This window comes from Dromiciops gliroides, chromosome 1 (genome assembly GCF_019393635.1).
Source record: "Dromiciops gliroides isolate mDroGli1 chromosome 1, mDroGli1.pri, whole genome shotgun sequence".
In the NCBI taxonomy this organism is placed as follows: Eukaryota; Metazoa; Chordata; class Mammalia; order Microbiotheria; family Microbiotheriidae; genus Dromiciops; species Dromiciops gliroides.
The window spans coordinates 588,161,910-588,187,897 of NC_057861.1; the positions used below are offsets into that span (position 1 = coordinate 588,161,910).

At 42.0% G+C, this 25,988-nt stretch overlaps 1 protein-coding gene across 1 annotated transcript; it reads left to right on the forward strand.

The window, feature by feature from the left end:
• Positions 1 to 1,101: 1,101 nt before the first annotated feature.
• On the forward strand, positions 1,102 to 22,969 carry DEXI (Dexi homolog). The gene is given in 4 exon segments (XM_043984151.1): positions 1,102 to 1,252; positions 1,254 to 1,679; positions 15,965 to 17,016; positions 20,534 to 22,969. Coding segments are annotated over 2 exon segments (282 nt in total). The 5' UTR covers positions 1,102 to 1,184; the 3' UTR covers positions 1,468 to 1,679; positions 15,965 to 17,016; positions 20,534 to 22,969.
• Positions 22,970 to 25,988: the final 3,019 nt, after the last annotated feature.

Below are 25,988 nucleotides of genomic sequence, written 5' to 3' on the forward strand. Positions count from 1 at the left end.
TGCCAGATGTGGAGGAACGTGAAAGCAGTGGAAATGACTTTTAGCCATTATATATTTATCTGTCCCCCTCCACCCACCCCCCGCCCCGGTGGAACCCGGTGGAACCCGGTGGAACCCGGTGGACAGCGCCCCAGTCTGTCGGACGGATGGGACAAAACTGGCTAAGCGAGGCCAGGTGAAGGAAGAGGCAGCTGGGGTTAGGGAGCGGCCCGGAGCGGACAGGGGGGCGGGGGGATGGGGGAGACGGAACAGCTCCGCCTCTCCCCCCGCCCCTGGGCGGCCCGGGCCAGTGCGCGCTGGGGCGGGGCGGAGGCTGCGCTAGAGGCCGAGCTGGGGCCCCCGCGGAGGCGGGGAGGGGACGACGCGGTTCATGGGAGCTATGGGCCGGGGGAGCTAAGGGGGAAACCGAACCCAGCTGGACCTAAACCTAAGAGATCACGGCCTGGACGCGCCGGGAGGAGGACGCACAGGGCAGCGACGGCGGCGGTGACACTTGAGCGAGCGGTAGCGGCGATGTCCCCCGGAGCCTCGACCCTCCTCCAGGACGCTGAGCCCTCGCTGCCGGGCCCTGCGTCCCTCTGCCCGCGGGGATCCGGCCGCAGTCCGCCCTGGGACCCCTGGGAAGTGGGGAGGGAGCGCCTCAGCCGGGCTCCCCACGGCCGGCGGGCCGGGAGCGCAGCGCTGCCCCTCGGACACCGAGACTGCATAGCTGGAGAGCCCTGGGCGGGGGGGCTTCCCCGCGGGTGCTGCTGCTGCCGCAATTGCCTTACATATATTCCTACCCTCCCTCCCACTGCATGCCGCAGAGTGGAAGCATTTGGACTCCAGTCTTGGACTGCCACATCTGGAACCTTTCCCTGGGACTGCACAGGCCTTGCCTTGCCTTGCCTGGGTTTCCCATCTCTGGAACCCATCTGCATACTGGACCCTCCCCCCCACCCCCAATCCTCCTTCCTCAAGTTACTGCAGAGTCCGAACACATCTGGACTTATGCCCTCAGATCCCAAATCCTTCCTGCCTCCTTAGCACAGTAGCCAAATTTTTCTCCAACCCCACTTTCCTTCCCTTTAACACACACACACTCACACACACACTCACACACACACACACACACACACCACCGCGCGCGCGCGCACCCACCCCCTGGATTGCCCCACCTCAGCCCCCAGCTTGCCTTTCTCTGCATGCCCACTCCAGGGAATGCTGCCCATCTGGATGCACTGGGCCCCCTTACCTCCCATGTGCCCCTGCCTACCCTATATGTTCTACGTGGGGTTGTTCTTTGTCAACGTCCTGATCCTGTATTATGCCTTCCTGATGGAGTACATCGTCCTTAATGTGGGTTTGGTCTTCCTACCTGAGGACATGGACCAGGCACTGGTGGATCTGGGTGTACTCTCAGATCCAGGCTCTGGGCTCTATGACACTGATAGTGAATTGGATGTCTTCGATGGCTACCTGGAGTAGGGGGATCCTGGGGCTGGGGTTCCCCAGTCACAGCCTTCCTTCTAACCTCAGGCCCTGCAGAGGAAACCTTCAGGCCTATCACAGTTTGTGCTTCCTGGGCCAGAATGCCTGGGACAGGCTGATACTGTGGGCGACACAGGAGTTGCCACCGATGATTGTCATCCCTCCTTCAAGGGGACCCAGGACAATGCCCTCCCTGGTCCTCAAGACCTGTAAGTGCCCTCCCTGCCTTGTAGAATTGAGTGGGTTTGAATACATGCGGGCTGGAAGCAATGAAGGCTGGGGACCTGCCTGATCTATCCCTGGTTTCAGGGGACCTTCCGATTCCCCATACAGTAATTTTCCAACTGATTTTCTCAAAAGGTCTTTGCTTTCCCCCACTCCTTGCCTCTTCTTCTTTGGAACTGTTCAGATTCTAATCTGGATTCTGTGAGGATAGGAATAGAATGGTCCAATTCTCCCTTTTGGGTCTTCAGGAATCTGGGCTGTGGAACATTTCCAGAGGGTAACTGTGAAGCTGAAACCTTGTTTATGTGACAGCTGTTGTTCATAAGTGCTTACTTGGTACTGATCAGCTGCTGCAGAGAATTGGAGTGTTGAGGGGAGAGAGGGGGAGGAGAGAGACAGAGAGACAGAGAAGGCATCAGTTTGACAGTCTGACACCAAGTAGACCTCAGACTTCCAAGAGGGGTCCTTCTGGGGCTCAACTTTGGGTCCACCACCCACTGGGATTTGGAAATCCAGATTCCCATATAGGGATAAGGGATAAGGAACAAAGCCATGGGACACGTCTTTTTTTTTTTTCCTTTCCATTTCCTGAGTGGGAAGATAGCCAAGGAGCCATAGCTATAGAAAACACTACATATTATGTGAATTGTTAATACAATACCTATAAGGGTTTGGTGGTCTTCGCCCTGAAGATTTAATTGTCCCCAGGAAATTATGGGTTATAAAAAAGAAATGGGAAGGGAGGCTGATAATTCCTGCTGTTTTAGGATTTGCCCAAGTAGCCTACATGAACAGTGAGAGACCCTAAATGTCAGCCCTTTGGTTCAGGATGGGGGATTTGAGAGGAAGGGCTGTCAGGAGAGTTGCTAGTTGGAACTTTAAGTGAAAAAGAACTTGCAGAGGGGCAATTTAGAGACCACTTATCTTGGTTTTGCTTTTTTCCAAGTCTGCATTCTGGAATCATATTTCAGGGTGCCCAACATAATTAATATTGCATATTGTTTCTGTAGGGTAGGCCAACTTTGCAAGGCAAGCTGACTGGGGAATGTCAGAGCCTGGGGCTGCCCTTAGCATCAGTGTTTGCATTCCCCATTGAACTCCATGAGGAGAGAGGCCTACTGGAACATGGGACTTTAAGGTCATGACTCCCATAAAGTTTCCCTCTTTTGAGGGCAATACTAGGGGTCTAGGAAGCAAAAGGACCGGCTGGCTCAGGCTTATGTCTCTCTGCCAGTGAGGGTTATGGAAACCCAGCTAGGTTGCCCTTTGGGGGATTAAGATAGGTTTGTTTGCCTCTTTGGGCAGCTGCTGTTGTTGGCCTCCGTCAGATGACAGCTGGAAGAAGTCCGACAATCCAAGGCCCTTCCTCCCCGCCAAGACTAAGAACATCCTGCCCATCATGTCAGCTTTTTGAGTATTTGCTAGGATCCTGAGGTCATATCCAGGCATTGGGCCAAATAAATCTACAATAATAAGAGTCTGGCCTGAGTTTTTGGGTGGGGATCATCAGAAAAGATATCTAGGACTTTTCTCTGTTTTTTACCCCTCACCCTCCAAAACTGCAAAACTTATTCCATTTGTCTTATAATCGAACACCACTGTGCCTAATGCCCATCTCTACCAAGATGGCAATGGTTGGTGGATTCCTCTGTGGGGATTGTGAGGCCCACGTTTGCTTGCCACCATAAGCTGGGGGCCGGGTGTACCTTAAAAACTATCTACAAGACTTGAAGTCATTGCTGTTTTTAAAGATATTGTCTCAACAATGCAATTTGGTGAGAAAAGTCTTAATTTATCTTTTCTGCTTTGCTAGTCATTACTCTCAACATCAACAAGAAACACTTTCCCATCCAAATAAAAGTGCTGACATTTCTAACTAAAAATTTAAAGCCAAATGGTCCCACATAATTTTCAGCAAACGGTGTTTAAGTATAAACACAAGTAAACACATTTTCCAGGGACATCTTTGCAGAGATATCAAAGTTATTTTTCAGTCATGGAAAATAACTAAGATGTGTCTCCATGTAACAAGGATGTTGTTGCCTTGACTTTTTAAAAGAAAGCAAACTTTGCGGGGGGGGGGGGGGGGGGGTCGGGGGAAAGAGAACTTAACTTTCCTCCTCTCCACCTTCAATTATATTGAGCTTCAGTCCCACATACAGTATGACAAAATCAAAGATACATGATGATTGTAGGGAAGGAAAAACAACCAAAAGTAACACAAACATCTTTTTTAAGTTAACTTTCCTCTGTGGATTCTTACAGGTATTCAAACTGTGTAAACCCTAAGCCACAACATATTTAAAGAAAAAACAGCTTCCTCTCCCCTTTCTGTCTCTCTGTCCGTCTCTGTCTCTTTCATACACACCATATACATACACTCACACTGCAAAAAGAGACTTAAAGTCACATCTCTCATACTGGGCAAATATTCCTGTGGCATTGAACAGACAGGTTAGCTATACCCCCTATCTTTCCCCTTTTTTGTTCTTTTCCCACAGAGGCCTTTCCCAGGGGTCCTCCATTTTCTGAGTAAAATTGGATCAGAACCATCAGGGAATTGCTCCTGTTCCTGTTTCTACTAAAGTGTAAATATGGAAAAAATAGGCAGTCGAAGATATTCCTTCCAGCAGGAAAAAGATAGGTTTTCTATTTGATAAGAGAAGGAAATTCTCATTGTTTAAGTGCTTCAGGGTCGATTTAGATCCGGGGCCATCTGCCACACTTACCCAATTAAACTTTGACTCAGGTTCTTAGTAAAGACTTTGAAAGCACTATTCAGCTGCCTGCTTTGTCTTGGCATGGGGGTCTCTACATGATTTGGTCATTTGTGAAGCCATGGACGATGGCATGGGTAGAGAAGATGTCATAGGAATTAAGAGGAAATTATCTATGAGCCCAAAATGAAATGGAATGACATTTGCTACTAACCATTCACATTAGAAGTTCTTACCTTTTTTTCTGTCATGGACCCCTTTGGCAGCCTACTGAAACCTATAGACTTTTCAAAATAATGTTTTTAAATGCATGAAATAAAATGCATAGAATTACAAAGGAAACCAATTTTATTGAAATAGTCATCCACGTTTTTTCTATCCAAGTTTCATGAACCCCAGGTTAAAAACACCTGGCTTAGGTCCTCCACCTTCCAGTGATTCCCTTCCAAAAAATGCATAGTACTATAGCCTGGCCAATAAGGGCCAAACCCTTCAACAATCTATAGCTCCTCCTTTTTCTGATCTTTGCACAGGTGACAACAGTGGTAAGGTAAATGACATCATCATTCTCAACAGGCCAAAATGGTTACAAGCAGGTTACGGAGGAGTTGTTTCCAACATTGCCCTATGCCATCAGCCCTTCCCAGGGATTATACAAATGAATCCTCTCATATTACCTTTCATAAACCAATAGTAGAGGAGGGTTCTTCAAGAGACAGATAGGGGTTTCTTGGGGTAAATAGAACATTTTAAATGGACAAATTTTCAGTTAATAATTGATCCTTTACTAACTCCAGTAACTTTAATTGAGGCCGAGCATCTTACTTAAATGATTAACCCTTAGAGTAGATTAGTATACAATTGTAATTTGCGAATTTGGTACAGATGTTTGAGAGGCAGTATTATATAATGGAAAGAGCATTAGACTTCGAAAAAGACTTGAAATTTAACATTGGCTTGCCCCTTTATTACCTGTGTGTGACCTTGATCCAGTAATTTTAACCTTTCTACACTTCAGTTTTATCACATGTAAAGTCAGGATTATCATACCTACCCCACATACCTTCTGTAGGGTTCAGATGAGCTAATGCCTAGGTAGCCCTATGTAAAGGTAAGCTCTTAAATGATTCTTTCCTGCTCATGAGTCTTTGACAATTCCTTCACACCTTGTAAACACCATTTTCCCCCAGCGACAGCTCTCATTTCCCATCTCCTTCAAGCTATCAAAGACCACATCCAGATTCAACATATGTAACTTAGTGAAGTGAGCATAAGGGTGAAATGGAACTTCTCCACTTCACTGCTCATCCCTGAGACATAGTTCCTACTTCAGTTAGAAGAGGAATTTTTCTTTTATAGCTCATTGGAGAGGAAAGGTATTCAAAGCTAGGTCAGGTATAATATCTTATTGCCATTTATCATTGGCTACTAAAAATTATTACTCGAGTCTTAGCAGCTTAGAGATTTTAGAAAAGCCATCTCTAAAATGCCACTTCCAAGCTTTGGTCTGGAAGGTAGGAAACAAACATTTATTAAGTGCCTACTATGTGCCAGGCACTGGGCTAAACCCTTTATAAATATTATCTCATTTGCCCCTAACAACCCTTGGAGATAGGAAATAGGTACTATTATTATATCCATTTTACAGTTGAGAAAACTGAGGCAGACAAAGGTCAAGTGATTTGCCCAAGGTCATAACAGCTAATAAGTTTCTGAGGCTAGATTTGAACTTAGATCTTCCTGATGCCAGGTCTAATGTGCTTTCCATTGACCCACCTAGCTGCTTCACTGGAAAACAGTTAGTTCTTGGGCACTTATATTAACTTGAAATATCTAATCCAACAAGAATTCATTAAGCAAGACACCATGCTAAATACAAACACAAAATTTAAAAGTCCTTGTCCTCATGGAGACTAGATTTCAATGGAAGATACGACTTGTAAACATACAAATATATGTGTTTGCGTGTTTATATATGCATATACCTACATGTGTATGTGTGTGTATAAACATACATACCACTTGAAGAGGGAGAGAGTAGTTACATTGAGGGCAGGGGTTGCTGTGGATGGATTTCAGGGAGTCTATGATCTTGGATAAGAAAAAAAATTACATCTTTATTTTTACTAACCTCTAACCAAAATAAAGCATTTTCTCCAATTATTTAAAAACATCATTCCTGTAGGAGCCTGTAGGCTTCACCAGACCAATTAAAAGGGCCCTCTGAACTCAAGTTTGGAAAAGGTTGCATATATCTATAAAGGTGTTTACCACCTACTGCAGGTGGTGCATGAACTGAGCATTGACAGAGACCCAAAACTGTCAAGAAGTAATGTGGAGCTACATTACAGGCATGGGAGACAGCCTGTGCAAAGCTATAGAGGGAAAGATAAAAACCTCAAGTATAGGAGATAGCAGTACCCCGGTTTGTACAATGTGGGGATGAATTCATGTGACAAAATACCTACTATGTTCCCAGTGCTGCTTGGTACCAGGGATAAGGACAAAAATATGCAATAATCCTGGGAAAGGCAGAGGCAGACTATGAAGAGTTTTAAATAGCAAACTGAGGAGCTTGCATTTTATTTGAGAGGTCATGGGGAAGGCACTAAGGGTAATTAAAGTGGGTAAGTGATATGCTCAGGCCTGGTTTTAGGAATATATATATATATTTGGGGGGGGGCAATGAGGGTTAAGTGACTTGCCCAAGGTCACAACAGCTATCGTCAAGTGTCTGAGTTGCATTGAACTCAAGTCCTCCTAAATCCAGGGCCAGTGCTTTATCCACTGTGCCACCTAGCTGCCCCAATAGGAATATTCTTTTGATATCTGTGTTGAGGGTGGATTGAGGAAGGGAGAGTCCTGGAGGTAGGGAGTCTGATTAGGAGAATATTGCAATCGTCCAGGCAAGAGATTATAAGGTGTGGTGGTGTTATATGTGTAGAGATAAAGGGATGCTTGTGAGATAGAGGCTGGAAGCAGAATCAACAAGATTTGGCAACTTATTGGAGGTGAGGGTGGAGGAATGAAGGTTTTCAGACGTGGGTGCCCTCAACATAAAAGAAAATTGAAGATAGAGCTTAGAGGAGAAGATTTAAGTGAAAAAAAGTTACATGTTGGATATGTTGAATTTGAGATGCTTGCTGAACATCCCATTTGAAATGTTCCCAAAGTAGTTGGTGGTGGAGGCCTGGGGCTCAGAAGAGAGAGTAGGATTAAATATTACCTCTGTGAATCATATGCATAAAAATGACAATCAAACTCATAGAGATTGAGAAGACTTCTTTTCTTTGGAATTTATTTAGAATTTTATTTTTCCCCAATTACATGTAAAAGCAATTTTTAACATCCATTTTTAAAACTTTGTGTTCCAGATTCTCTTCCTCCCTGCCCTGCCCAGGGTGTCTTAACCAAGGATCTTTGAACTTTATTTTAAAAATATTTTGATGACTCTTTCAGTACCATTGGTTTCCTTTGTAATCTTATGTAATTCATACATATAAAAACAATACTCTGAGAAGACAACTGTAGGCTTCACCAGACTGCCCAAAATTCCTCCCTCTCTCTCTCTCTCTCTCTCTCTCTCTCTCACACACACACACACACACACACACACACACACACAGAGGTTAAGAAGAGAGCCCAAGAAAAAGCCTGGGGGACACCCAACTTTAGGGGACCGGGACATAGATAATACTTCACCAAAGGAGGATGAGGAGTGATCAAAGAAGTTGAACATGAATAGGAGAGAGCAGTATCATGATCAGCCAAGGAAGAGAGAGTGTCAAAGAAAAGATGGTGGTCAACAGTGTCAAATACTGTGGAGAGGTCAAGAGGGCAGAGGACTAAGAAAGGGCCATGTAACTGAACAATTTAGTAATCATTGTCACCTTGGATGTTGCAGTGGAGTAATGATGCCACAACCCAGATTGCAAAGGGTTGAGAATTGAATGGGAGGAGAGAAAGTGGAGGCCACAGTGGAGGCTGCTTTTTCTAGGAATGTGTCTGTGAAAGGAAGGAGAGATATATAGGACAGTAACTTGAAGGCATGGTACAGTCAAGTGAGGGTTATTGTTTAAAGGGTCAAGGAGACCTGGGCATGTTTATAGGCTTTGAGGAAAAAGCCAAAAGATACTGCTAGATTGATGATAAGGGAGAAAATATACCTGCTATGATTGAACATGCAAACTCCCTAAAACAATAGAACTGAATAAAAGTGAAATCAAGGAAAAGAAAAATCAAGGAGACAGGAGGGGATGGGATCCAGGACACAAGCAGAAGGATTGCAGTTGGTAAGGGCCTTTCCTTAGAGATGAGATCAAAAGTGGAGAGGATGAGGATGATGGTAAGGGGCTTTGAGGTATAGAAAAGGAAAGAAGAGAGAACTAACAATTAATAGACTCTATCTTTTCTTTAAAGTAGTAAGTAGACTCCTTGGCTGAGGAAGAAGTGAGTGAGGTAATTAATGTAGGAGGACTGAGAAGAAAAGATCAGATTTGGAACAGCCCCTGTAGTGAATGAGGCAGAGTCACTTATAGAGGAAGAAAAGAATGCTACTTGCAGTACTGAGGGCTCTGATGAGATTAGATATTTTTTTTTTTTTTGTGGGAAGGAATTTGGTAAAATACTGGTAAAAGCATTGAACTTGGATTCATAGGAAATCTGGTTTCAAGGCCTACCTTTGACAATCACTGTGACCATGGGAAATCACTTAAATTCTCTGAACATAAGTTTCTTCATTTATAAAATTTGGATAATAATGAAAGAAAAGTCTCAAATGGAAAAAAGCAAAGTGAAGCACTTTGCAGACCTCAAACATACACTTTATTATTATAACACAGCCCTGGTGGTTGCAGTTTATAGTATCTCTTGCACATAAATTGATTGATCATATGGGAGATTATCCAAATCTCCTTCTAGAAATTCCCAGAAAAGAAGATATCTTTTTTTTTTTTCCATGAGTCTGTCTTTTTTCCAATGGTGAGCCATCAGAATAGATTGTTCATTTATTCAACAAGCATTTATTAAGGATTACCCTTGTACAAGGCACTGCATTGGATAGACCAAGATCAAAAAGACAACAGCCTCTGCCTTCAAGGAACTTAAGTACTACTGGGAGGAAATAACATGAATACAGAGTACTACAGGATGGGCCAAAAGTCATGGAGTCACGAAGAGGCTTCAACATTTAATAACTCCTTTATTTTTTGTTTTAATTTATAATACCATAGCATCACATATAGTATATATAGGAAATAAAAGTATTTTCAAAAAGTTATTAAAACATTAGATCCCGGGGGCAGCTAGGTGGTACAGTGGATAAAGCACCAGCCCTGGATTCAGGAGGACCTGAGTTCAAATTTGGCCTCAGACACTTGACACTTACTAGCTGTGTGACTCTGGGCTTAACTTAACTGTCTTTGTCCCACCCAAAAAAAACCAAAAAAACATTAGATCCTTTTGTGATTTTTGGCTCACCCTGTATATACTCACATGTATATGTATGTATGTGTCTATTTTATATATTTAGGTGCTAAAATACATTTATATTCTGTTGTGCATATGTGTGTCTATATATGTCTATATGTGTATATGTGTGTGTGTGTGTATTCTGTTATATACACATACCCAAGAACAACAAAAAATTACTTTGTATTTGTTGGACAATCTTTAGGCATTTCCTGATCTCCTCCCTAACCCTGCCTCCTCAGCAAAAGGAATTACTTTGTATTTACTACCTATCTAGATATAGATATGCATATCTATACACATACTTGTATATGTATAGATATATACATATGTAATAAATACAAAGCAATGTCTATTATATATTTGTAGCTATCTAAACATATCTCTATATGTGTGTATGTGCATACATATATACATATGTAAATAAAGACAAGGTAATTTCTGTTGGGGAGAAAGGGTTAAGGAGAAAATCAGAAAAGGCCTCCTGTAGGAGTAGGTAGTGCTTGAACTGATTATGGAAGGAAGTTAGGAAGAGATGAGGAGGAAGAACTGTCTGGGCATGGAGAACAGTCCGTACAGGGAGATAGAATGTTGAGTTCAGGGAACAAGTAGAGTTTGTCTGGAACAAAGCGTGCATGATGTCAGTTTGGAAAGATAGGTGGGAGACAAACTGTGAAGGGCTTTAAATGCTAATCATTTGATCACTTGAATGGCAAAAAAAAAAAAAAATGCAGGTTTATTTTCATGGTTTTTTATAGCAATCAAGCTTCCCTCCCTATATCCATCCATCCATGACAAACATCTGAAAAAGCAAAGTGATGCTGGGTGCGTAATTTACTGAACTAGTTGGATCCTAAATAAGATAGTATATCTACAAAAAATAGCAAGCTATGTAATTGTATATTAAAGGAGCTGTGTTGGGCTATCATTCTGAGAATCCAGTATGGAAGGGCAATCTTTCCTCTCTCTTGCCCTTGGAATGTCCTGTAATTAAACTGGTATGATCCCATAAACAAAGTTAATAGTCTAATGAATTTTTAGTGCTTTAAGTTGTTGTTATTTGTCCTTTATTCTGGCAGAGGACCATGACGTTGAGGTTAAGTGACTTCCCCAGGGTCACACAGCTAGTAAGTGTCCTGAGGTGAGATTTGAACTCAGGTCCCCACAACTTCAGGGTCAGTGCTCTATCCACTGTACCACATAGCTTCCCTCGTGTTTTAACTATTTTAGAAGAAAAGCAGGCCCTTAATTCAACTTAATAATTGTTGAGAGAACACCTGTTATAGTGTTATAATCACTATAGAGAATAGGAAAAAGACAAGATACTGTCCCTGCCTTCAGAGTGCTTCCAATCTCATTTATGAGACAGGGATTTACTACAAACACTGATACAAAGACATATAAAATACTATATTGATTATGAGTGTGGGAGAGAGGATTGTACTTAGAATCAGAAGGACCCTGGTTTAAATGCTACCTCGGCTACTTTGAAGCTGTGTCATCCTGAGCCAGTCACTTATCTCTCTCTCCATATCATTTCCTCATCTATAAAATAGAGATAATAAGAGCATTTATACACTTACTTCATGGGATTGTCTTGAGAAGTAAGCCCCTTTCAAACCTTAAGCACTTTATAAATGGTAGCTATTATTATTAATGTGGCATAGCCATAAGGCCCAGGTTCAAATTCTCATTCTGCCTTTACCTAGCTTTCTGAGATTGGACCAGTTCTTCACTTCCTTTGCTTTCAGTATCTTCATTTGTAGAAGTGGGCTTGAGCTGTTTCTTCAAACTCTCAGATTGCATAATTGTAGGAAATATTATTGGAGCTCAGAGAAAGGGGATAATCAGTCAGAGATGGCTTTATGAAGGAGGAAGAAACTGAGGGGTATCTCGAAGGATGGGAAGGATTTGAATTGACAAGGTGGAGGTCCCAGCATGAGCAAAGGGACAAAGACCCTCATTAGAGTATTAGGTGTATCTGCCATTCAATCAGTTAACAGGAATTTATTTATTATAAATTATGATTATATTTATCATATAATATTATAATAATTATTCTATTTCTCATAAACCCATTTATTATTTATTTATCATTAACATTTATTATGTTCCAGGCACTGTGCTAAGTGTTGGGGTCACAAAGGAATGTGAAAAATAGTCTCTGCCCTTAAGGAGTTTTATATATATATATATTTAGTGAGGCAATTGGGGGTTAAGTGACTTGCCCAGGGTCACACAGCTAGTAAGTGTTAAGTGTCTGAGGCCGGATTTGAACTCAGGTACTCCTGACTCCAGGGCCGGTGCTCTATCCACTGCGCCACCTAGCTGCCCAGGAGTTTATATTTTAATGGAGACAATATGTACTAGGAACATATAATTCATACATGCATACATGTGAGCAGTTTGGCTTAAATAGTAGTAAAAGCATTGAATCTGGTTTCAAGTCCCACCTTCAATAATAATTATAGATAGATATAGATATATGTATGTATGTAAACATACATACATATACTATTAGTGTATTGTTGTGATTATTTATTACTGGAGAGCGAGGAGAGAGAGAAAGAGGGAGGGAGGGAAAGAGAGAGAGAGAGAAGCTTGAGTGGGGGAAGGGACAGGGACAGAAGAAGAACCAGAAAAGGCCTATAGAAGAAAGATGGGATTTGTCCTGAATCTTAAAAGAAACAAATAGCACTAAGTAGCAAAGGGGAAGAGCATTCCAGGCAAAGGAACCAGCCAAGACAAAGGCATGGAGATGAAAGATGGAGTGTAGTATTTGAGGAACTTCAGGTAGGCCAGTGGATCCTAAAGTCCTTGGAGGAGATAAGCAGAGAAAAGGTAGAAAGAAGCCAATTTATGAAGAGTTTTAAGATCATATTGATCCTGGAAGTAATAGGGAGCCACTGGAGCTCAGTTTGTAGTAGTAGGGGCCATGTGTGAGAATTGAGGCTCCTATAACATTTATAGAAAAGCCAAACATTGGAAATTATTTAATGTCATCAGACCTGCAAGAGCTGAAATAATCCGTGGGAGAAAGCCTGGAATTTTGCTGCAGGATTATAGAGCAGGTTATCCAGAAGTGTGGGAAGCCTGCCAAGTAACTTCACCCCAGAAAACCACAGGCAGGCTCTTGGCTCCCAAGCTCTGCAATCTGGATGATAAGTATTATGGCCATAGGGTGCTAACATCCTTGGCCCTGGGAGAAGCAAGGTGCTGAACTGGTAAATTCTCTACTCTTCCTAGACTCAGCAAAAAGAATAGAGAGGTTAGTGAAATGGCTGTATTTCTTACCCTCTTGGTCTTTAAAGAGGCAGTTGTATGTATATTGCAGTAGGTCTCACTCCCTCTACTAATTTTCCTTCCAGCTTCTTTGGCAAGCTACTCTCCCCTTCACCGGGCTCATCCACCATTGAGAAACTGGTGTAACGATTGGAATGACTCTACCTGCTGGAGACTTACTGTAGAAAAGCTCCACCATGAGATGAAGGTCTCTGAGGGCAAGACCACTTTCTTGGCGTCAGGAAGTGACATTTGCTTGTGGGAGGAAGAAGGGGGAGCCTGGCGCTCTGACTCTCCTGTGAACTCTGGTGGAGAGCAGAGCTAGGATGCTCTCTCCCTTTAATAGATAGAGGAATCTAGGGCCTTTCTCTCTTTACAAAATTCTTATTCTCCTTAATAAATGCTTAAAAGTCTAACTCTTGCTAAAGTTTATAATTTATTGGCAACCATTCATTAGATATTTTAGACAGTATAGCTTTAATTTTAGCCTTTACACTGGCCAGGAAGAGGAAACTGGGACCTGAGGTGGATAATTTTTTTTTCTTTTTGCAGGGCAATGGGGGTTAAGTGACTTGCCCAGGGTCACACAGCTAGTAAGTGTCAACTATCTGAGGCCAGATTTGAACTCAGGTACTCCTGAATCCAGGGCCGGTGCTTTATCCACTGCACCACCTAGCCGCCCCGAGGTGGATAAATTTAACATGCTTGCAAAAAAGCAGCGTGGATGTGATGGAATAGTCATTGGGAATCCTGAGATCCAGGATCTGCCAGTTACCAGGATTTTATCATTCCCTTCTCCACCCTTTCCGTGCCTTCCTCAATTTCCTCATCTGTCATATAATGGACTTGGACTAGATAATTTCTCAGGTCTCTTCTAGCTCTAAAATCCTAGGATTAGCTGACATAAGATTTTGTCCTTACCTGGTGTGATTACAAAATGACAAGACCAACTTTCATAGAAGGTTTGTAAATTTGCAGTGACAGTGTCTGCTTTTCATGTGGTGGGAGTTGATTAATGTTTGAATTTTAGATACATCTAGGTGGCACAGTGGACTCCACTGGGGCCTAGAGTCAGGAAGGTGAGTTCAAATCCAGCCTCAGAGAGTGTGTGTGACCAGCTGTGTGACCTGGGGCAAGGCACTTAATCTCTGTCTGCCTCAGTTTCCTCAACTGTAAAATGAGAATAATGCTAATAGCACCAAGGTTGTTGTGAGGATCAAATGAGATAATATTTGTAAAGTGCTTAGCACAAGGCTTGACACATATTAGCTGCTTATTAAGTGCATCTTTCCTTCTTTTCTTCCTTCATTTCCAAAGAGAAGTTCCAGAAATGTTCTGGGTAGTGACAATACAGGGCAGCTGTTATTTTGAAGAAGTTCAAAAATTCTACAAACAATTATGCACTGCCTTATATGCCCAAGGCATTGTGTTGTATCTCTGTGTGTATGTGTGTTTTTAAGTCAATCTCATTCTGTTCTAGTCTCACCTCATACTTTAAGAATCTGTCATGATTATTAAGTACTAGCATGGATGCCACAACTAAGGGATGTGTGGAATTTCCTGCTCTGGAGGTACTTAAAACAAAGAGATTGCCCATTGGCTGGGGATACTTTATAAATTGTTAAATAAATATCATCGCTATTATCACTACTCTTGTTGTTTAATATTTATCTGGGATAATCCACCAAACACAATTAACAAGAGTCCATCTAAAGAATCAAAGAAACAAAGTAGCTGCCTCTGACACTTAATAGCTGTGGGATTATGAGCAATTCACTTAACCACTTTGAGACATGGTTTCTTTACCTGTAAAAATGCAAGAGTGTTACCTATGGTATCAACCTTGGAGTGTCAAGGTGAGTATCATGAGATCATAGGCTTAGAATTAGGAGGGAGCTTTGAGGTCCACCCCCTCATTTTGCATTTGAGGAAACTGGTCCAGCCATCACTATTGGCTGCCTCCCTCAAATGAGATTATATAATGTAAAGTCATTGGAAAAGAATAGCTAGCATGTGTATAGACTTAAGGCTTCTAAAGTGCTTTACATACATATGAACTCTTTTGATCCTCATGACAACCATTATTAGCCCTGTTTTACAGATGAAGAAACTCGGGCTGAGTGATGTCAAGGGTCACACAGGATTGCATGGCTAGTAAATGTCTATGGCAAGATTTGAACTCAGATCTTCCTGCTGCCAAATCTATGGCTGGAGCCACTGCCTACCTTAAGGTGCTCTATACATGTCAGTTTTCTTTTTTTCTCTTTATTTAGAAATCAGGCTAGAATGGGGATAACAATAGCATTGACCTCCTGGTGTTGTTGTGAGGACACAATGAGATGATATTTGGAAAGAAATTGCAAATTTTAAAATGCTATATAAATGTTAGATATTTTATTTTATGCTACTACTACTAATGACAAGTTAAAAAGAATTAAAATGAGAAAATTTGTAGCCTTGGTTCTAGTTATAGCATCATATACTTAGAGTTATAAGGGACCTTATATCTAGTTCAATGCCTTCATTGTATAGATCAGAAAACTGAGGCCTAGAGAGGTTAAATGGCTTGTCCAAGGTGACACTGTTAGTGTGAACAGCAGAGTCAAGACTCAAAGCCAGGGCCTTTGACTCCCAAGTAGTGCTTTTTTTTCCATGGCACCAATTCAGTCTGACACTAGGGCTCCTGAGAGAGGGTGGGAAAGCCTCTGGGTCATTTGAGGGACAGTTCTAGCTGTCCTTACCATGTTGGACAAAGGCTGAGTCTGTCCATGTTAGTGACTTTAGTATGTGCTTTTCACTAGGTCTGCCCACCTTAAAAGTTCATCACGATGCAACTCCTGGGATTAATGAGATTGAAAAGTGCTCAGGTTGGAAAGGCACACAGACTGGAAGAATGAAAAGAAGAGCAACAGAAGGAGCCAGATCACAGATTCTTCCAAACAGATGTTCCCTCAGTGACTGTCCAGCTGCAGTGTTGCACAAGAGGCCAATGCCTTAGTTTAGTACCTTAAATGATCTGGATGCATATTTTTTATGGAAATTCAAGTTTTTCTCTTTCGGTTTTATTTCTAGCATCAGTACCTTGAAGGGTCAACTTTGAGGGAAAATGTACTTAAGACTGTTAGCAATGAAAGTAGCCTATATCAATATTTGTTGTCAATAAAGCTTAAAGTAGTTGAAATGTTTAGAACTTTATTGGCCATTAGTTCTAGAGATGCTCTCAGGTGGGGACTCAAAATCAAAATAATTAGGGGAATGTTACAGAGATTTGGCTTGATGGGTTGTCCCTTTTGTTTTCAATCTGCTTGTCTTCCATTGGTTTTGCAGATATCTCAACTGTTCTTTGGAAGAAAACTGGAAGAACATGTCCAGAGAATGACTTAATTATCCAACCCATGATACTTTGAAAATGATAGTATTATTTAAATCCAGCTCCCATAAACCTGTAAAAGCACTCTGTGAAAAGCTAGCCTCTTTTGATTAAAAAAAAAAAAAGATTCAATCAAGCCTTCTGGAATGTCTTGCTTTTTTCATCTTTGCCTCAATAAAATTGAAAAAATCAGTTTTAAAGAAATTCAGTATTGACCAAGACTATAAATGAATGATAATGTCACTTAGTATTTTGAATCTGGGCCACTGTGATTTGGCAAGTCCTTATGACCCCCTAATCTTTTCAGCCTATTGGGCTTATTCAGACCAGTAAACCAGCTATTCGTACCTGTGGACATGGACTGGAAACTGAAGAAGCAAGATTAAAATCTCTCAAGATCATTCCTTTGAGAACTTTGAAAGTTAGAGAGCAACTTGTAATCAACTTGAAATTTAAGCAACATCTAACAATAATGTCTTCAAGGTACACGGCTCTTTATAATTTGTTTCAATCCATTCAAAACAGAATTATTCTTGATCCTTACAAGCCCACCAGGTAGCTAGAGCAGGTCAGGGAACACTGTGATAGAGGAATTTAGTTTAAATAGAACTAAGTTGAGAAAACAATTTCCAGATGTACTGAACAGGTTTGCCACTTTTTTCTTTCCCTGTGATTTCTGGAAATATAGAATTGCAAGAGAGTTCAGTGGAATAAGAGAAAATAAGAACAAAGGGGAAGGTGGAAGATCAAAAGCCCCTGGCTAGTTTTAGCATGTTTAAACATAGTATACAGACCTTGATTTTAAACTAGATTTTCTCACTAACCAGCCATGGGACTATATGGAAGTTACATATCCTTTCTGGGCCTCAGGTCACTTATCTCTAAGGTTCAGAGAGCATGACTTGAGTACAGAATACTCAAAAAAATCACTCTGGACTCCACAGACAAGACCTGGACAAGTTAGTTTTGTCGTCAGAATGGAACAAAGAGAAATGTTTTGCAGTTCTGAGAGATGGTAACTGAGCTATTTTTAAATCGTGTCCTCTTCCCCCCAACTATTTTCCAGTATGCTAATGTATTTTATTGCTGGGCCAAGTCAGCAGGCAGGCCACTTGACAGGCCCTTCCAATTTTGGGGATGAAATGCCATCCTCTGTCAGGAGCTTTCCATTAACTGGAAGAGGAGAAGAGGTTTAGTGAATGGGTTAAATCTGATCCTAAGCTAACGGGTCCTTAAGTGAGAATCAGAATTGAAAAAAAATAACTAACTTGCATTGAACAAAGTTGCACCTCTTGGAGAAAAGGGAGCTAACATTTATTTATTTTTTAAAGTTTATGACAGGACCTTTAATAACAAGAACTAGAGTTTCTAATACTCTGAGTTTATATACAGGCTGCAAAATATGCTCTATGCCTGTGTCTATGGACAGGATTAAAAAATTAGCAACTAGGTGACACAGTGGATAGAGCATCAGCCCTGGATTTAGGAAGACCTGAGTTCAAATTCGGCCTCAGACACTTAATACTAGCTGTATGACCTCGGCAAGTCACTTAACCCCAACTGCCTCACCAAAAAAAAAAAAAATAGTAGAGAAATGTAGAAAATATGCAGAGAAAATTGTTTCTTTTGTATAGTACTTATGAAGCCCTCATTAGCTTCTTGATCCTAACAAATTTATAATAAATAACATAAATTATAAATTTATTCTTTTAGAAAGAAAACATTGCTGCCAATAAAATTTTTAAATGTATACAAACTGGGGCAGCCAGGTGGCTTAGTGGATAAGAGCACTGGCCCAGGATTCAGGAGGACCTGAGTTCAAATCCAGCCTCAGCCACTTGACACTTACTAGCTGTGTGACTCTGGGCAAGTCACTTAACCCTCATTGCCCAGCAAAAATAAATAAATAAATAAACAAACAAACAAACAAATAAATAAATGGATAGATAAGTGAATGAACAAACAAATAAACAAGTGAATGGACAAATAAACAAATATATAATCACCCAAATAAATAAATGAAAGAACAGATGAATGAATGAGTGAATAATGAATGAATAAATAGATAAACAAATAAATGAAAACAATCAAGTAAATAAATAGATATATAGGTGTATATGAACTAAGATCAGATGCCAGGCATGGCCCAAACTGAAGACCGATGCTCTCCTTTGATCCTCACAACAACATTGTGAGGTATCATTATCCCCATTTTACAAATGAGGGAACTAAGACTCAGAGACGGGGGTGGAGACTTAAAGATCCTCAGAGTTCTTTCCACTCTGCCCACGCTGGAATTACCCAGATAGCCTAGGCTCCAACTGTGCAAGATGAACCAGTATAGTCCATTGGGGCATATGTAATAAGTCTTCAGAAGGGCACCATCTGTACTTTGCCATAGGCATACGAGGTGGAAGATAAAAAGATATCAGCCCACTTCTGACCCTTCTTTAGGGGAGAGTGAATGTTGGGCCAGCCCCAGGCAAAATGAAGAGCTCCTCAAAGTTTGTCATGGGCATCCTCCCACCTCTTTTTAGTGCCCTCCTTCCACCTCCTACCAAGGTCCCGGAGTCCTTTCCTTCAGAAGGTTATCTATCATCTTTCTCCCTACCCTCCTAACCAAACTGCTTACTTATCATTTCATTGTCGATTGTCAGTCGTAAAGGATTTGACAAACTTACCCAAACTGAGGTGTTAACGACCAGTAACAATTTCATTCTTTATAATTAATTTTAATGTTTAAATTAATTAAATCAATGTCAAATTCTAATAACAGCTGATTCTTTCTGGAGGTATTTGCATTTTAATTGGGATCAGTGCCTTAAGCCAAAGGAATGGCTCTCTAATGTTGGCTCTCTAACTCAGATGGGATCCAGGGAGTCAAAGCATGTGAGTGGCTGCCTCTCTTTATTGACAATGAATGTGTGTAAAGCTGACCCTAAAGATGGGATTCTTGAAGGCTTAGGCATCGCCAGGGCTTTCATTCCTTTGACAATTAAGATGTCTCATTTGAACAGTGCCCAGACTCTTGACTCTGTCTGGAGTCCTAGTTACTGAAAGTCTGCCCTACTGTGGTATAATCCTCATAGGACTATCTCTTAAGGACATGCACATCTTTGTCACACTTCTTTGGATAACCAGAGAGAATAAAATGTACTTTTCAGAAAGTGGGTTTTTTTGCTTTTCCCATGGGTATTTACTCAGCATGCTCTAGAGATGCCACCCTTCCAACACCCATGTTGACAGTCAGGGGTCACGAATTGTTTAAGCTTAGAGGTTCTGTCCTTTGTTTAGACTCCCAATGGGTGACCAGTCCATACTAGATATCTTCTTTAAGGAGAAAATTTGAAGAAAAGAAAGTTCAAGAACTTGTTTCAACTCAGAATTACTGTCAGAGTGGGCATGGGCCTTGGATCATACCTCCAAGAAGCCCCATGATCCCAGTTCTCTGTCTCTGTCTCTCTCTCTTTCTCTCTCTCTTGCTGTTATGGCTGTTGTGCAAAGCTGACATGGAAATGAAGAAAAATAGCAAAACCCAGAGAATCTTATGCTAGTAAGGTTCTGTCATGTATTAAATTTTTAAAAATGTATTGATATATTTTGTTTTTACATTAATCACTTTCAGATATACCTCTCCTTTTACTCCCTCCCTCAGTCTTCTTCTTCACGTCTTCCCCTTGTAATAAAGAAAAAGTTAAGCAAAAACAACTGACACAAGAATTAATTCTGAAAGCAAATGCAGCATTCATTCACACGTAGTCTCCCACTTTTTAATGAAAGGAGGGAGGCATATTTTCTTATGTCTTTTCTGGGGCCAAGATTTGTCTTTGTTATCACACAGTATTCAGTTTTCATTTCATTCTTTTTCTTTATTGTAGTACAGCGCATTTTTCCTGCTTATGTTTATTTCATTCTGCTGTTTCATTCTCATAGTCATCATTTCTTTGATCACAATATTCCATTACACTCATATATCAGAATTTGTTCTGTCATTCCCCAGATGACCAGACTGAGATGCCTGGACACAAACCAAGATGGCAGCTGAGTTAGACTCTACCACCATGGATTTTGGTTCCTGAGTTGAAGACCTGGTGAATGGATGGGACCTGAGAATTCCAGAAGGGCTTCAGGACATAAGACCTATCAGGAAGACACTTCATTTCCAGTTCAGATGCAGTTTACTTTCAGAGAAGCCTCATGGACAAAGAAAATGCCATTCTCTCTTTGCCATCTTATCATTTGGCATAGGAAAAATCAGCCCTAGACTAGCATCCAGTCCAGAAATGTGAAAGAGGAAATCAGACATAGCTGCCACCCTCTCTTTTCCTTGGGGATCCCCACCTCCTTCAGTCTGGGAAATGGAGATAAGTGAGGGGGATATTTGTTCAAGCATTTTGTCAGAAAAGATTTCACTTCTCCATTCAGCTGTCCTGAGATGAAATCCTCATTCTATCCTGCCATCCCTGTGCTTTCCATCAGGACTGAAAAGTACTAGGTATGGTTACAAATGAAATATTATCAGCCATCCCTACCCTTAACCTATCCCCCAATTAGTGTAACATTTCCCCAGGGCAACTGCTACTAATGTTACCTATAATGTTTCTTTACTTAAGTGTTTCTTGATTATCCCAGCATTAGCTTCCAGTTTCTCTGGAAACTCTTCAGCTAGGAAAGTCAGTGCAAAATGAGGTGTTCAATAGCCAAAGTGCAGTTACCACAGTGCAGCTGGCTTCTCTACATCTTTGAGAATTAGCCATTGAAGTCCACAGTTTCCCCTTAGGCTTCTAGGACTTGGGGTTGGGGAGCAGACAGGAAGTTCCTCTTTTCTCTCTTTCCCCTCCTCTACTTCCTGGGGCAGCCAAAGGAAAGAGGAAATGTTGCCACCTTTAGTTCATCTTCCAGACCACAGTTGCCAAATGAATACATCAGAGAGAGTCAGGAACAGTGTTTCACCGTCACTCTGATGCTGATCCAATGGCCTTTTGCCAAGCCAAGGGACCTTATGCTGGCAGGAGGATCGGGAGGAACATTGACAAGTCTGAGATGCCTAGATACAAACCAAAATGGCAGCTGAGTTAGACTCTTCCAGCAGAGATTCGGGCCCCTGAGTTGAAGGTCTGATCGATGGATGAAGCCTGAGAATGCCAGAAAGGCTTCTGGACCAAGGACCTAGCAGCAGAAGGAAAAGACTGTTTTGAGAACTAAGCAGATTGAGGGGAAGATGGATAGAGAGACTGCGACAAAGGGAAATGGGGTATCTACAGGGGTCAGATGCAGATCTGAGGAGGAGTGAATTTATTAAGGCTACTCCATTGACAGTCAGGACATAACTGATCTGACACAATGTCAGTACCACCAATTTATAGATGATAAAAAGAACAACTTCCTAATATTAAGGTATATTAAACAAAACAGATGACCCTAGATAGGTATGTCCCTACCTCTGCCTCTATGTCTGATAAAATCTTCACCATCCTAGACTTGACTAGAGGACTTATGGTGTCTAGGAAAAGAGATACCATAGCTTTTTTTAAGATATTTAAGAATAGGAAAGAGAGAGGGCATGGTATAGAAGAAGAATAATGACTTGGAATCATAAGATGTTAAGTTCAAGTCATAGTTTTAACACTTCCTACACTTGCATGACTGGGCAAGTCATTCAGAGTCTTTGGACCTCAGCTTCTTCATTCCTGTAAAATGAGAACTTTAGACTAGTGGATGTCTGAGGTCCTATACTTTATAATCTTATAAAGCTGCCTATAATACCGAGAGGCTAATTGATTTGCCAATGGTGACTCAGGTGGTATAGACTTGAACCTACATCTCCAAGTTTTGTGTCTATTCAAAATAGCCTATGAAAACAATTTTGAGCCTGATACTCTTACTTCCTTCTTCTCTCCATCATGAAATCCAAATAGACTCAAAAAAGACCCTAACCATTGGATACTGCACGTTCCCTCCTTCACCTTAATGACCACCAAATATTTCCCCAATTACCTTTCTGAACAGTCAATACGATATTACCGCAAACTTATTCGGGAGTCCAGCTGTTGTAGATGTTCCTGAACCCATAAGGAATGGTGGGGTTCCACATGCTGGAAAGGGAGGGCAGGAGACAAGGGTTAGAAGAAGAGAAGGGGGATACAGCCCATGGCACTATCAGATTCTTATTTTCTGCATCATCTTTCAGACAAGAGTGAGGAGAATGGGCACATCCCACCTACTCTTAATTAGCAGTCTCCTGGTGTAATGCCAATAAGTATAAGACTAGGTAGTGCAGTGTACAGAGTGGAGGATTTAGAGTCTAGAAGAGATGGGTTCAAATGCAGCCCCAGGCAATTACTATCTATATGACCCTGGACAAGATACTTGACCCCTGTTTATCTCAGTTTCCTCATTTCTAAAATGGGGATAATACTACCATACAGGGTTATTGTGAGGCATTAAACATATGTAAAGCACTTTGCAAACCTTAAGGGAATAAGTGCTAGATATATTATTATCATTTCTATTAGAAATGAAGATACCTAGATTCTTTTTTGTTTTGTTTTTGTTTTGTGGGGCAATGAAGGTTGCCCAGGGTCACAGAGCTAGTAAGTGTCAAGTCTCTGAGGCTGGATTTGAACTCAGGTTCTCCTGAATCCAGGGCCAGTGCTTTATTCACTGGGTCAGTGCTTTATCCACTGTACTAACTAGCTGCCCCTGAGACCTAGATTCTAAACCTGGCTCAGCTATATGACTAGCTGGGACTTTGGGCCAGTTAATTCACCTCTATGAGCCTTTGTTTCATCATCATTCTTCAAATGAGATTATGTATATGAAAGCACTTTTTAAAAAAGAGTCTGGAAGTGCTCTATAGTTTAGGGTATCATTAGCTCTCCCACAGACCTCAGGCTGTCAGGACTTACACCAATGTCTCAATATGTGGACATTTCTTCAGACTGGCTGTGAGCTGCTGGGCTCCTGCAGCTGTGAACTTGTTGTACTGGACACTGTGGAGAAAAATCCATTGATTGTTGTTAGTCTGAGAGGTTCAGTGTTATGATGGCAAAGGATAAGACCCTGGATCTTGGTCTGAGCCCAGGGACCAGCTATCTCAACCAGGCCCTACTTCCTATGAGCAGGAAACAGCTCTTAGATAAGTAAGGGAAAAAAAACTACCCACTAGCCGATCCACTCTATGGCACCCACTTTACAATTTATATTGAGAGTCAGTTCTGTTTCCTAACAAATCTAATAGCAGCATGAAACAACAGTAAGGATACTGAATTTGGAATTGGGGGTTTGGGTTCAAATCACATCTCTGTCACTTCCAACCCATGTGAATCTAAGGAAGTTGTTCCTTAACCTGCAATTTAATCATCTTCCAGCTCTAAATCAATGATACAATAACCCCAGATTTGCTGACATGCAAACCCCTCAAATTTTGGAAGCCCTAAGGGCCTACCTGTGTTTTAGGGGAGGCATAATTCTGGGGTAGGGGCATTATATAAGTTTAGGTGGCTGGAATCTGAATGCTCATCACCCTATATCCACTGTCATTTATCAGTGATTTTAGTCAGTTCCCCCCTAAAACTGGGGGGGACAGGATTAGAACCCACATTTAGAATTTTAAATTACACACCATGGTACAGTAGGAGGGCTGCTCGAGGTAGGACTTACCCCCCAAAACAACAGGGGAGCTGGCATTGTTTTTACTTTGCTGGGGACAGGGAGTAGTGATGGCCTTACTTCCTATACACTGTGCCCAACAGCCTGGCCTCTAAGAAATCTGTCCAGCCTACTGTGGGGAAGGTAGCCCTTTCAGCCAGGAGTCCCAGTATACCATGTGCTTTTTGCTCCCTAATAAAACCATGCATTTACTGGTCAGTGGGTGGTGGTGGGGCTCCCTTGAGAGTCCTTTTTTTCCCCTTCCTCTGCTGGGGATGAAAAAGATTTAGGGATTTGGGCAGATAATCCCTAAAGAGCTGAAGCTTCCTCTATGAGCGTTGAGGTTCCCTGGAGATTCTCCAGAATGGACAGAGCCTCTACAAAGTGTCAATAGGAGATGCTACAGGTTGCATAAACCAGCCCCCTCCCAAACCTCTCATGCCAGACTTCCCCCACCTCCCCGATCTTGCCCCTCTCCAGTCCCCCAGCACCTCCCAGACTCACTCTAGCACCCTCAGGGACACCATGCTAGGAAGCACGCTAGCGAGGCTCTTGGCTCCAGTATCACAGATACAGTTGTTGTATAAGCTGCCAAAAACAGAGGGGAAGGAGAGAACATTGGGTGCTTAGGGACCTGCAGCATGGGGGAGGGAACTTCTAATTCTGTCTCACTGTGCCTTACCATCACACTGACCACCATTACCAGGAGAAAAGAAAACACATTGTCTCTTCAGTCACTGGATAGCCCAACACCTTATAATGTGTGGCTAGTCAGTGTTATTAGGAGGCTTTTTCATACCATAGGAGTTATTAGCAGTGGCTACACACTCATTATTGAGTACTGCTTTAATAAGATGAGCATTATTAGTCATGCTGTCTCAAACACTGTGGCCACAACTATTCATATTAATCACACACTACCGTGTGGGAGGTATTGTTCATATATTTCAGTGGTGAAACTTATCAAAGGTATAATACTTGCAGCAGGAAGGATTTTGGTAAGACTTTAAGAGTGGGGCAGCTAGGTGGCGTAGTGGATAGAGCACGGGCCCTGGATTCAGGAGGACCTGAGTTCAAATCCGGCCTCAGACACTTGACGCTTACTAGCTGTGTGACTCTGGGCAAGTCACTTAGCCCTCATTGTCCTCCACACACAAAAAAACCCAAAGACTTTAAGAGTGTCCAGCATTAAAGGTTGGGAGATACGAGAAGTAGCAGGGGGCCACAGCATCTTCTTCTCTGATGGGGTGAGAGAGATTGCTGTTTATCTGGGGATGTTTTAAGTATTATTCTCCCAAATAGGACTCCCTGCAAGGTCAATGGACTTAAAAAAATTTTTAGAGCCCCCAATATGCCAAGTTACTGCTGTGACAGGAGTTCTTTGCACCCAAGGCACTAAGTCTTTCCAAAATTGGTCAGAAAGAGTCCCTCACTTACCTCAGGGTAACAAGAGATGTTGCCAGTGATGGCAGAGCCTGTGGCCAACTCCGTGGCTCCCACATCAGTGATGCTATTCTGAGACAAGCTGGAGGAGAATAGAATTGGGGGAGGGGGGATAGGAAAGGGGGAGGGGAGGACAGGAGGGACAGGAGTACTGGTCAGTGTGATTCTTGCTTCTGGGGAGATCTGGAATAGGCCAAATAGCTTCTCTCTCCCCTCTGAGCTTTCCACCGGCCCTCCACCCTACCAATGTGGCCTTTTGCTCTAGTGATAGAGACAAAGTGACAAAGGTCCTGCCTTGGCACTTACTTCAGGGTTTCCAAAGAGCCTTAGCTCTGGAAAGATGGCAGAGAGCTGAGTTACAC